Source organism: Thunnus albacares, chromosome 16 (assembly GCF_914725855.1).
Source record: "Thunnus albacares chromosome 16, fThuAlb1.1, whole genome shotgun sequence".
Lineage (NCBI taxonomy): Eukaryota > Metazoa > Chordata > Actinopteri > Scombriformes > Scombridae > Thunnus > Thunnus albacares.
The window spans coordinates 13,075,772-13,088,100 of record NC_058121.1 but is presented as its reverse complement, the minus strand read 5'-3'; the positions used below and the strand labels follow the sequence as shown (position 1 = coordinate 13,088,100).

The 12,329-nt window shown below is 41.3% G+C and overlaps 1 protein-coding gene across 2 annotated transcripts in view; it reads right to left on the bottom strand.

The window, feature by feature from the left end:
- Positions 1–78: 78 nt before the first annotated feature.
- Positions 79–12,329, bottom strand: part of mettl24 (methyltransferase like 24) — a 36,178-nt gene continuing 23,927 nt past the window's right edge. Inside the window, exons 3-6 of one of the 2 annotated variants that reach the window (XM_044329935.1) lie at positions 11,643–11,776; positions 6,617–6,842; positions 6,394–6,499; positions 79–1,025 (exon numbers count right to left, since the gene is read on the bottom strand). In XM_044329935.1, coding sequence (XP_044185870.1) covers positions 898–1,025; positions 6,394–6,499; positions 6,617–6,842; positions 11,643–11,776 — 594 coding nt within the window. In that variant the 3' untranslated portion in view covers positions 79–897. The remainder of the gene's footprint in view (positions 1,026–6,393; positions 6,500–6,616; positions 6,843–11,642; positions 11,777–12,329) is intronic. The other variant, XM_044329934.1, reaches the window with a different exon arrangement.

The following is a 12,329-nucleotide window of genomic DNA, read 5'->3' as shown; positions in this document are numbered from 1 at the left end:
AAATGGCATCAAAAGATTTGGTGAGTTTCATTAATTGGCAGATTTTAGAACGTGTATTGTCTTTTTAGGATGTCAGCCTTGTGCAACATGTTCAGATGAAGTTTGTTGATGAAGTTCTGGTGCAGCAGAAATAACGCTCCAGTTCCTTCCAACACTTCCACAGATATTCACTTGCTCTCAATGACACAGGATCTGTCCTCCATCTACACCTTTTAACATCATGTATACATTTAATTTAATTAATGTACAACTGGGGTTGTTGTCGGGGCTTGTGCAGACTAGTGTAATCTCTCCACATACTGGGTTGAGGAAATGCTGTCTGATATCAGGCGGTACGACTGGCTGTGGGCCAAGCTTCGATAGGACCATGACGACATGGGTGGCTGTGACTCAGAGGCTGACCTGCAGCCAACAACACGGCCACTATGAGGTAGAACACAGAGAGCCTCTGGAGACAATTACTCTGCCCCTCTACACAGCTGAGGTCATTACAGGCCAGGAGAGGAAGAACAGGAGGATAAGTAGTAGCAGGGATTTTAGCTTTGCAAAAAGGTCAGACCAGATAAGAGCAAGCTGAAAAACAGACGTGCTCTAGCAAGCATTTGTGCTCAGACTGAAAGCTCCATTTTACACAAACTTGCACGTTTCCACTCAAGAGGCTGTTCTTGTCTAGATATTTTTGGCTATTTATATCTGTCTGGCGCCCATCAAGGCTTCCACTGTGTGTTCACCCAGCTCAGGGTGTAAGCACTGCTGGCGTTGAGGACATTCTTATGCAGGAAGAGGTGAGGTTTGGCTGGGTCACTGTAGACATGGAAGAGGCGGAAGTCGGCGTGTTCCAGTTCCTTGAGCAGGCTGAACCAATAACGCACCACAGAAGGGTCATCACCGCCCACCTCAAAACCTGCCCAGTGGAGGTGAAGCTCCAAGAGCAGCTGACCAACTGAGTCCAGAACACCTTCCAGGACCAAATTCTCCAAAATCTTCCACTCTGCACTCTCCATGTCCGCCTTCAGTATATCCACCTTAAACAGGAAGAAAAAAAAAACACTTAAGGTATGGTTTTTTTCCAGATAATAAATGAGTTCTATTACAGCACTGGAAAGACACTAAACTGTGTGGAGTTATTGAACGCAAAAGCTATTAAAAGATAAAAAAGGAGTAAGCGAAGCTTGGCCTTTGTTCTTGCTTTAGCGATGATGATGGATTGAGCGAGAGAGCAGCCTAACAAGGCATGCTGGGTTGGAGCAGAGAGGAAATGTTTCATAAGATGAATGTTAATAGCGTCCTTAGGCTATATTCATGTAAGAAGACTCATGCATGCCCAAAGTTTAATGCACATCCCCGGGACCTTGGGATTCCTCTTAAGTCTACTGGATTGCTAATGATGTCCATTGTCTGACCTTTATGCGTTTATAAAGTCTCATTGGTGACAGTGCTTTTATTCCTTCCAGGCTCAACAGTGTCTCAGTTTTCACTTACTCTCAGGTAGCACATCATGTAGCCACTAAATTAGTAGTGACATGACAGGAGAGATTTAGATCACAGGGAGTTTTCAGGGAGAGGCTCAGGGTATTGTAATGTTACTACATTAAAAATAAGAGATACAAGCTAAAGGAAATTCATTGTTCTCCACGTTTTTTGAATTGTGGGAAATGTACAACTAAACATCATCTGGTACCATGACAGCACACACATGACAAAGTGGCCCATAAAATTCCTCTCCAATTGATGCCTTTAGTGGCACTACAGAATTCCCAGCCCTTATTAGTGGAACTGAACAAGTCCCGGAAACACTCAAAAAAACAGCTGTCTGTGGAGAACAAGTCCCTATGTTGTCCTCTGTCCTTCCCATGAGCCACAAAACTCCCACAAGCTGAGATATGTTCCTTAATTTGAAAGAAACCTCATAATGGAAAATGATATGGCATCATAATGAGGTGATGTTTTCACTTGGTCTCAAAAGAGTGTGTCTGTCTGCTTATATCATGCTGTGTTTGAATCCTTTGTCAGGATTGGATGTTATTTAGAGGTCTGACAGATATAAACTCTTTTTCAATGGACTACACATAAATTGCCTTTCTGCCTCAGTGGGCCTTGATCCGGTGCTGCCAATATCAACTCGCTCTGCAGGAGAAGTCGAAAGCCCTGGCAAGACTCCTGTCTGGTGTGAACAAAGTCCATATGGTGTTGGAGCTTTGGAAAGATGATTTTAGCGCCACTGCTGTGCAGAGTTAGCTATGCTAAATGGTCCTTAACTATGCTGGGAGGTATAGAGACATTCCTTGTGGTTGTAAAGCAAAGTAACATGTTTTATGTAGATGGAATACACAGACCAAACATGGATAATTCTAAATAAGGAATAATGTGACATTTTGAGCCCGTTTGCTTAGCTTAGCACAGAGAATGGAAACAGCTATGCTACCCAGGCTCTGTCCAAAGGTATCACAATACCTATAAAGCTCACCAGTGTACACATATTATCTTGTTTGTTTAATCCATACAAAAATGGAAGTGTAAAAATTATAGTTTTTGTACCAAACTATTTCTTGGCCAGGACCTGTAACTTCCTGGAATCTCTGCTGGTTTCCATCAACTATTCCAGCAAACAAACTGTGCTAGCACACAGCCTCCTATAAAGCTGCAATACTTTGGTTTTTGTACAAATTAAACAGACAAGATACAATGTTTATTTAGTGAGCTTTTGGACAGGCTAGCTGTTTCCCTGTTTTCTGTCTTTGTGCTAAGCTAAGCCAGTCATCTTCTGGCTTTGGCTACATATTTACCATGCCAGACATGAGAGTTGGAACGACCTTTTTATCTTGGCGAGACAAAAAATACATGCATTTCCCAAAACATTGAATTATTCCTCTAAGCAGATCTTAAAGGACGAAATGAAATTAGAGGGTTTTTTTTTTTATTCTATTGACACAGGTTTCTCTAACAACATGCTCCCATGGACAACATTCGAATCTTTGACCATTTTGCAGTTTTAACTTGGAGCATCTATGTTATACTGTCCAAAATCAAAAATAAGCTCCAAAAAGCTGACAGTCAACCTAAAACACTCATGATAGCTCTACAATAGAGCTGATCTCTGTAGCCTCGAAATCACTCAGATTTCATAGAAATTCCTGCCCTCCACTGCTTAGAAATCAATGTGAGATTACTGTAGTCTTTATACCCAATGTGCAAATGTTTCCTCTCCTCCCACTGACTCATACAGTATATGATCAAAATACACATGGTAATTATTTCTGTAAAGCAGCAGGATTAGGGAGCACATTCGGAGAAATTTTAATTTAGAGACGCTTTTGATGAAAAGTTGTCTGAGTCTTTGCAAACAAACAAGTTTGCTGATTTGAGAAAAGAACTTTAAATGGAGGTTTACACTTTGGCTTGTTAATTGGCCCTAAATGTGTTCATTCATGGTGGGCAAATGAACAACTTTTTTCCTTTTGTTTCAAACAATTGGTCTTATCAGAATAATTTTACTGTTTTTTTCTTGTAAACCAGAGCACCGAACATCACAGCATATCTGACCTTGATTATTATTATATGTATTATGTGCTTTAATTGGTGAGCCTGCCACTAGAGAGCAAATCACAATTAAAGATATTTTATTACACATCCAAGCAGTTTACTGATTCTGTACTGTTGGAGGCACTTCAACAACTGCTGTGACATCAGGTCAGAGCCTCTCAAAGACATCTTGACTTAGACAGGATCCATCTTGATATTCACCTGTGTGTTCAGTCTTTTTTTCCAACTGAGAATATCTGACTTTTTGTTGGATAATTGTGTTTACTTCCAGTGTAGCTCACACTATAGCTAAAGCCTTACATAAAGATAATTATGCCACTTTTTTATTTAAAATTGTAAGACTAGAACACTAACAAAAATCACACCAACAGTGTAGCTCTAGGGGAGGCAGTCTGTCAGTCCACCACTTTTGTCTTGACAGAAATATCTCAACAGCTATTGGAAGTTTGGCACAAACATTCATGGTTCCCAGATGACGTATCCTAATGTCTTTGGGGTGACACCCTGACTTTTCCTCTAGCACCAGTTTGAGTTGAAAGTCTCAACAACTACTGGATGTCGACATTTTAATACTTCAGTTTATGACCAAATACTTGCAGAACCAATGACATTCATATTAGCCTCAGTTGTGTTAAGTACTAATTGGCAAATATTAGCATTCTAACATGCTAAAACTATGATGCTGAACATATTAAGCATAATACCTGATAAACATCAGCATGGTAGCACAGTTGTTGTGAGTATATTACTATAGCATACTGACTTTAGCTACCTCAAAGCACAGTTTGGTAGCAGCCTCTAGACTCTGTCTTGGTTGGTTGGTGTGCCCATTTAACACCTGTGGCTACAGGCAGGTTGGTGTGGAAGGGTTCCAATAAAACACACATATCAAATGATTAGCTACATCAAGGATGCCTTAAGAGGTCTCCTATATAGGAATCTAAAGATTCATGTTGGGTAAATGTGGTACAATTGTGTGCAGATGAGTGCTGGATTGGGCCCTTTACTCAGGAAATGAAAAGGTTGTCAGATGGAAAGACTGTATGTTGTGTTCATTTTCTACCCCTTGCAATGTGGCAGTACCTAATTTGATTCAGAGTAGCAGTGCCACTGGGCAGTGCTGATACTGTTGTTGTACTGTACTGTCCAATTACCAGCATGATCAATGATCCAATTTGCAATTTCTTTCAATGAGATCTGACTTCCTGCTACTGACATTTGTCTCTGTGGTGACTGTCTGCTGTCTCAGCTGGACACCAGAGCTCTGAGAATGAGTCATCTGCATAGTTTTTAACCAACACTACTGCACAAATGCATATTTTGACCTTTGTGAGTGTGAATCTGTTTCTTGACTGCAGCTTTTCCTGTCACAGCTGAGGCTGGGTGAGAGATCCTTTGAGAAGAAACTGTGCTGCTTACTGCTGCTTGGTCCTCCGGCACACTATGTACTCGCATTAAAACCTCATTACAAGGATGTGTGTGTGGCTCTGCATTTAAAACAGGTGGGTACTGTCATCTATGAAACAGTATTGTGTACAGAGCCGTTTATACATACACACGCCAATGTTTATGTGTTCATTTCTTGCCACACGCCAATGTTTATGTGTTCATTTCTTGTCACACTCTGACAACATCTTCATATCTTTCCAAATGCCTTGTATGAGCCAGTGTGCTTCGTTTTTGGCTCCAGAAAAGGAAGTAACAGCTGAAAACCTTTGAGCTTAAACTAGCTATGGCAAAGCACCAGTGAGCAGCATTCTGCTCCAGAAGATGATTTAAATTAGCCTTGATTTAACGGCTCAAATAAATGGACAGGTAGAAAAAAATGATAAATTGCAGTATGTTTGACTAGCTTGTCTGGAGCAAATCATAATAAGATTTAAAGCCCTGCTAGCAGCCCCTTAGTAGCAGCAATATACCCCAAAATAGTAAAGTACTGGTCTAAACAAACAATATAATGACAGCTTTGACAACGTTGCTTATTCCATGAGGCTTACCAGACAAAGGACATGGACATGGATTAAAATGAAAAGAGTTTATCTGCGTGACAGCAGGAATGTGCTCATAAAATTTCATGGCAATCTTCCTGTCAAATGTGTTGTGTGTCGAGCAGACATTTTAGCCTGAGGCTGGTAAACAGAGAAGACACATGGAACCTCACAGTGGAAATAGTTTATCATCTGGGGAGCATGAATTTGTTCATTTTAATGACATAATGATTTTGATGTTTTTGCATTTAAGCGAAAGTTTTCCGAAAACCATTTGGGATTCAAACTCTAGGCACAATTAATGTCCGTTGCAAATTTAAGGCCACTACAGTATGTGTGGGATTTGAACATTTCCAACTTTTACGTCTCCTCCTACATACACAACAGAATTTTTGCTTGGATGGTTTTTCTACAAATCACCTTTTGATATAAAAATAATATGAAAGATACTATAATCACCACAAAACAACACATAGGGGTTTTAATGGACTCAAGCCATTAATTTAACATACTATGAATGTTCTGTCTATGATCTGTATGCCTGTAACTACTCAAGCAACTGCCTTTCAGCTGTGATTTGATTAGCTATGTAAGAGAGGCTTGGCTTCTCTGACCTTGAATTATTATTCAGTCCCTTCCAAAACAGGCAGGTTCACTGGATCCATAACTGTGTTTATTAGTATGCATGCTATCAGTGGGCTCGGTGTGTATGCATGTATGATTGATCTTGTATGCAGATCCTTATCTGATGATCAGACTGAAAGATCACAATCCCGGGGGTCGGGGGGGCGGTGAAGAGTTAACATTCAGCATGATAATATTTAAAGGAGGAAAACAAAATTATATATGGGAGTGTATCCACCTGGAGCCTGAGACAGAAAACAGAGGAATGAATCATGATGAGCTGTATTATCATAGGATGCACAGGGAAGGGCCTGTGTTTGCATGTTGCAGCATATGAGCGAATCCTTGAGTTGACAGAAGAAAAAAATGTTAGCTAGTTTAAATTTTTGGTTTACTATGGGTCACAATCCACACCTTTATAGATGACCATTCATTCAAACCCACTGATGCTGACTCTCTACCTGTCTGTGTCCAAAGTCATTGAGGATGGTGGCCAGTTTCTTGGTGCTGGCGTACTGACGCTGGGCGGCAATAGCGGGGTTGGGATCTCTCCAGTCTACAGAGAGTCGATGGAGCCACATTTCAGCATGCTGCAGGTGAGGCTGCTTCAGACTGGGATCAAAGCAGTGGACCTCACACCCTTTCCTGGCGAGGGAATGCTCCAGGGACCGGTCATCAACACCCAACCTGGAGCCCACACAGGACAAGACAAAAAAGGTTGAGAAAAGAGACAGGGCTGAGTATTGGACCTCAATACTTTGTTGATATCAGCCAAAATAAGTACATAGCATAGAAAACTGTCAGGTATTGAAAGCAGAATTTGTAATCCTGTCTTTGATCAGATAGTCAGATAGTGATTTACATGTAAATAAAAAAAATGCCAATATCAAACTCATTGTAAGCAAACTGACTGAAAACCAAGACCTGCTATGGTGCTTCATTAAGTCAGGAAAGCACAAAAGTCATTAGGATTCATTCTCTTGGCACCAAGGACATCTATACTAAATGTCATGGCAATCTATTCAAAAGTAGTTGAGATATTTCAGCCAGAACCAAAGTGGTGGACCAACAGACCAACTTTTTCCCAGAGTCACACCACTAAGGCAGCTTAAAAAAGGGGCTTGTGGGAAATCAAAACAGGTACAGAAAATCAGTTATTGTGTCACCACATGTACTGAAAACAACACCCAGTTGGAGAGGAATCGATGGATGCATGGATGTAGCTTTCTATCTTCAACACATGGTTACCAAAAGTAGAAGTAGTAGAAGATAGAGAGTTTTGGCCAGGAGATACTTGTTGTTTCTGTTTCCCTCATTTGTCCCTTTTGTTTCATGTTTCTCTCTTGTTCTACGTCTTTACCATTCCTTTTGCCAAGTGGCCTGCTTCTCCATTTTGAAATATGATGTGTAAATCAGAGTAGACAGACACATTTCTCTGTATTCCTCTCTTTTTTGTGCACTCCCTCTCTCGCTGCTCTTCTCTCTTTATCCCACCCCTCCCTTCTCTCGTTCTGCAATTTTCTCCCTTTCTCAGTCGCTGTCTCCACATTCCCTTGTGTCTTGTTTGTGCTGTGGCTGTATCCTGTAATTGCGGCAGAGGGAGTACATTTCACAGTACACGTCTTGTACAGATGAGGCATCTGGTCCCTGAATGCATCCCACTAGCAGGAAGATGAGAGATGAGTGTATGAGAAAGATTGAGATGCAACTAGACGTCTCTTTTTACCGCACTAAATATTTCATTGAGAATTTCCCAGTCACTGGTGGGGTGTTTTGGCCACGAATCACTGCAGTGACACTTTAGATGACAGCATTCAGGGATTACTCATGGAGCGACGGGGGCTGTTGGAGGGGGAGTCATAGTGTATCAGAAGCTCTCCTGGATGACAGTGCTGATAAAGCAGGGTCTCTACTAGCTGTAATATCCTCTCTCCGGAGACTGCAGAGTGCAAAGATGGATCCAGACATTCAGGATTAAAGGCTACATGAATGTGTACGTGGCAGAGGAAAATCTACTTCAAACATGTGGGTTACAGGGGTTATGAAGAGATCCCTGTTGACTAGAACGTCATGGCAACCAGATGTGAAGATGAGTGTAATGGTCACAACCACCCAGTGGATTGTAAATCTGATAAACAGAGCCTTGAATCTGCCTATCCTCTCACTGAACTATTATGTCAACAGCCTGTCTGGATGTTGTGAATCTATGAGGCGAGGCTGGTCAACAAATTCTGGGTGGGCTGGGGAGCTTTCGGCTGTCTGGTAGTCTCTCTCCATTTCAAATGTTTCTTTCTATCCTTACATCTTTGCCATTACATCTTCACCTGTTTATATTCCTTTCGACTTAAATTTGACTTTGGCTTTTTCTCTCCCTGTTGTGCTCTCTTTCCTTCCTAATACATCACAGGACGTTAACATATGCATGATCAATGAGGGATGAAGTGCAGGTATTTTTAATTCCCTTACCGTGCTTTAACCTAAATAACTGCTCTAAATTTGAACATCTACAGGGCCTACAGTCCGCAAGGAACATTGTGTCATTGGTGGACCTCTTTCGAATTCAGGGAACAAAAATCTTTCTGCACTTCTTAAGGTGAGTTCAAGTAAAGCACAGTAGGGAGCTGGAAGGGTAAAATGAAAAGAGTGGATGACTGACTTTACTAGACCATGTTCCTTTGAGGAAAAAAACAAGACAGAAGTTGGGTGAGGGAGTCTGGTTGGCTACTTTAATGATAAGTGAGAAGGAGGAAGAAGAGAGACCCCAGCTTTACCTCTACAAACCCATTTCGTGGCAGACATCTAACTTCAAAACAGGAAAAGCTCAGGTATAATTAATAACATTAATGATGGCTCAGTTGCATTAAGTGTACCAATAAGCCATTGGAGTGAGCCAGCATGCACAACAGAAGGACACTGAAACTGACTCACCTAAATAGTGCTTTTCCTGCAATGACACGTCAAAATGTCTGCTGAGAAAAAGGCTTATTCCTGTTTACCACAAAGTTACATTACATTAATTAGGCAGACATATTTTGGGTTCAGTGTCTTGCCTGTGGACACTTGACACTGTGAACACGAGGAGCCAGGGATCAAACAACCAAACCCACAATTATTGGATGAGCCACTCACCACCTGAGCGACAGCCACCCTTTAAAACATCAAATATGATTTGAATTCTAAAAACGAGATCTCACACTGATGTGATACCTCACTGAACAGAAGCTTGGCAAGTTTTCTGACAAAATGATTATTGATAACAGCAGCCACAGCAGCAACAGCAACAATACAGATAACGATTTTAATAATTAAAATGTTTTTTTAATTTTGTTTAGAGGTGCACTTCAGCCAAGAGTAAAAGGGGCAGTGACTGGAATAATTTGCTGCAAGCGATACTGTTAACATTCCTGTTGTTGCTTTACTAACAACATCACATGTCCATGCTTATTTTAAAAGTGCAGCAGATGAGTGAATGCACAAGTTTCAATGCCTGCTTTGATTGGCCTAAATGTAAGCTTTTTTTATAGCAATGGATGTCCTTTAATGTGGAAAAACACATTTCATCCCCCCACCATGTGACAGACCAATCAGAGAACAGCTGCTCATCTCGCCCAGGCACAGCCGTCCACGGCTCATTTAACAGCATGCAAATGAGACACATCAACCACACACATTCACAAAAATGTGCATGCAAGTGTACACAAACAGGTGTACAACCTCAGTACTGTAATGCATTCAACAGTGGACACACAAGCACACTTAATAGTATTTGACGTTTCTATTAAAGCCTATTAAAGTTATGTGGAGCAGTGGACTGCAGTTGGAGGTTTTGCAAGTCTCCTGTACAGCAGAGCGGACCTCTCATGGGCATAGGATACACAGCATACCTGGCACAGATTCAAGAGTATGTCCAAGAAGCCTATGTGTGTGTGTGTGTGAGTGCACCATGAATCTAGGTCAGATAGGGGACATGAGGAGGAGAGGATCACTTGGTGTATCCAGAAAAATGGAACTTCACAGAGCAGTTAATCAAGATTAACTGTTACACTGGGCTCTCAGGACTTTTGTTTTTTTAAGCGAGCCTCTGTTTTTTTACAGAATTTCATTTTTTAGCTCGGCGCACTGTTATTGCATTAGTCAGAGTTGAGGGGTGACTTAATGTGAATTAAAATGATTCCATTAGTCTTTAGGGATCAGATAGATAGGAGGAAAAATGGTAATGCAGCTTTCATTGACTTGAAAATCACAGCGGTGAGTCATATTTTCCCAAGCTGATATCCAGGTCAAATGTTAGCATGTTTGAATAAATCACTGAGAGGACGCATAACAACATTCCTTTTATTCTCGGTGCATGTGCATGTAGCTTGTCTGCATGAGTGACTTCCCGTCAGTCAGCCAGAGGATATCAGGTCTGTTTTCCTCCACCGTCTCCATTTGACCTCTGACCTCTTCTCTAAAGAGAGGCAGGAAGCCAGAAACAGCAGTAACCCCACTCCCCCCCCCCCCTTCCCTCCCACATCATTATCCATGCCCTGCCCGCCTTGATGCCAGCACACCTGTGTTGTCTCTCAACAGTCAAATTAATAAGTTCCCTCTCTCTGGCAGGCAAAATCCTTCCAGACCTCTGCAGCACCTCAGCACAGCGGGGGCCCAGCAGGGCAGCACTGGGCCGAGCTGATCCAGGACACAAAGCCAACTGGGAGTGATTGACTCTCCAATCTTAAGAAGGTCAAATACCACAGTGGCCTGGCTGACTTGATTCAAGATTACTTACCACTCAAGGAGAAGAAGCAGAGGTGCTGAAGACATGTCGGTCAAGGTACAGTTAAGCCAGAGAGAGTATTATCTTTACTCTTATTGCAGTGTTACTCAACAAATTAAAAAGAATTGTCAAGAATACCAGGATGAAAGAGATCTAAGTGATACCTGGCCCAAAAAAGTCAGCTGAATACCTCCACTCTGCCAAAGATAAGAGACAAAGACAGATCCTGAATAAAAATAGCCCCAGTGACCAATTACTCATTGAAATGGAAATACATAAAAAGAAAAGGCTAACAAGGGACGTCAAGACAAAGATACATATCCTCCTCTATTGTGTGGAAAATAGTCTTCATTCTTTGATGGAACAGTGAGAGACAAAAAGGGATGCCTTTGCCTATATGACAAAGAAAAAAATCAAAATCATCTTGGGTGAAGTGAGAACAGCCGCAATTGTGGCTAGATACAGTATGTCACAGCCTGACATAGAAGCAGATGCTCTTTATAACTCACATATGCAGATAACTCACTGACTGTCTCATAATTAATGTTGTAAACAATTCTGTTACTCCTTCAGATGCGGTACATTGTACCCTGTTACAAAGCTACAGACTTCAGGTTTTTTGACATGTGGTAGTGAGGCTTAAGATTCATGTTAGGGTTAATAAATGTATTCAGTGGATGACCTTGTAAAAAAGTGTATGCGTGTGTATGTGTTGAGTCTATACCCACCCAAAAGAGTAGACCCTGCAGTGCTTGCTTTGCACCCGGTGGGTAAGGCTGTACTTGGGGTCCAGGCATACAGTCCAGGCTCCCTTGTTCCCCTCTAGGGCAGTTTCTTCACCAGGCAGTGGTACGCAAGACACCTGGACACATGAAAAATGCACATAGAACGGCCATTTTCCAATAATGTGAAGCAGAACTTCTTGACAAGGTCATGTTGCCTTCTATGGCTCAAACTTAGAGTCCTATAATTAAATAATATAATCTAAACAAGAGCAGGCACTACATTGGGAGTTGAATGGTTTTTCCACTGGAGGAATGAGTTTTATTGACTTTTGACTTTCTTTGGTAGTAACATAATAGCCCAGTTCTCAAAGATAATCTTACGTCTTGCCTTTATCCACAAGGATAGAGCTGCACAAAAAGCAAGTATCTGTTAAAACCATCTAACATTCTGTACACAGTGAATACTCAAGGCCACAGATGTTGAGTCATTTGCTGAATGTTGTACTATTTATTATAGAGGGTGTATGAAGTTGAATCAGAAATGAAGAGGACTGAGTTTATATTCTTAAACTTTGGACAAACTTTCTTTCTGGGTAGCTGTGTTTTGAGTGTGTGTAAAAATAAATTGAGTGCTAGGAGGTTTAAATAAATATACCAGCATTTAAAAGTCAAGTGTGACAGCTTGGCTGA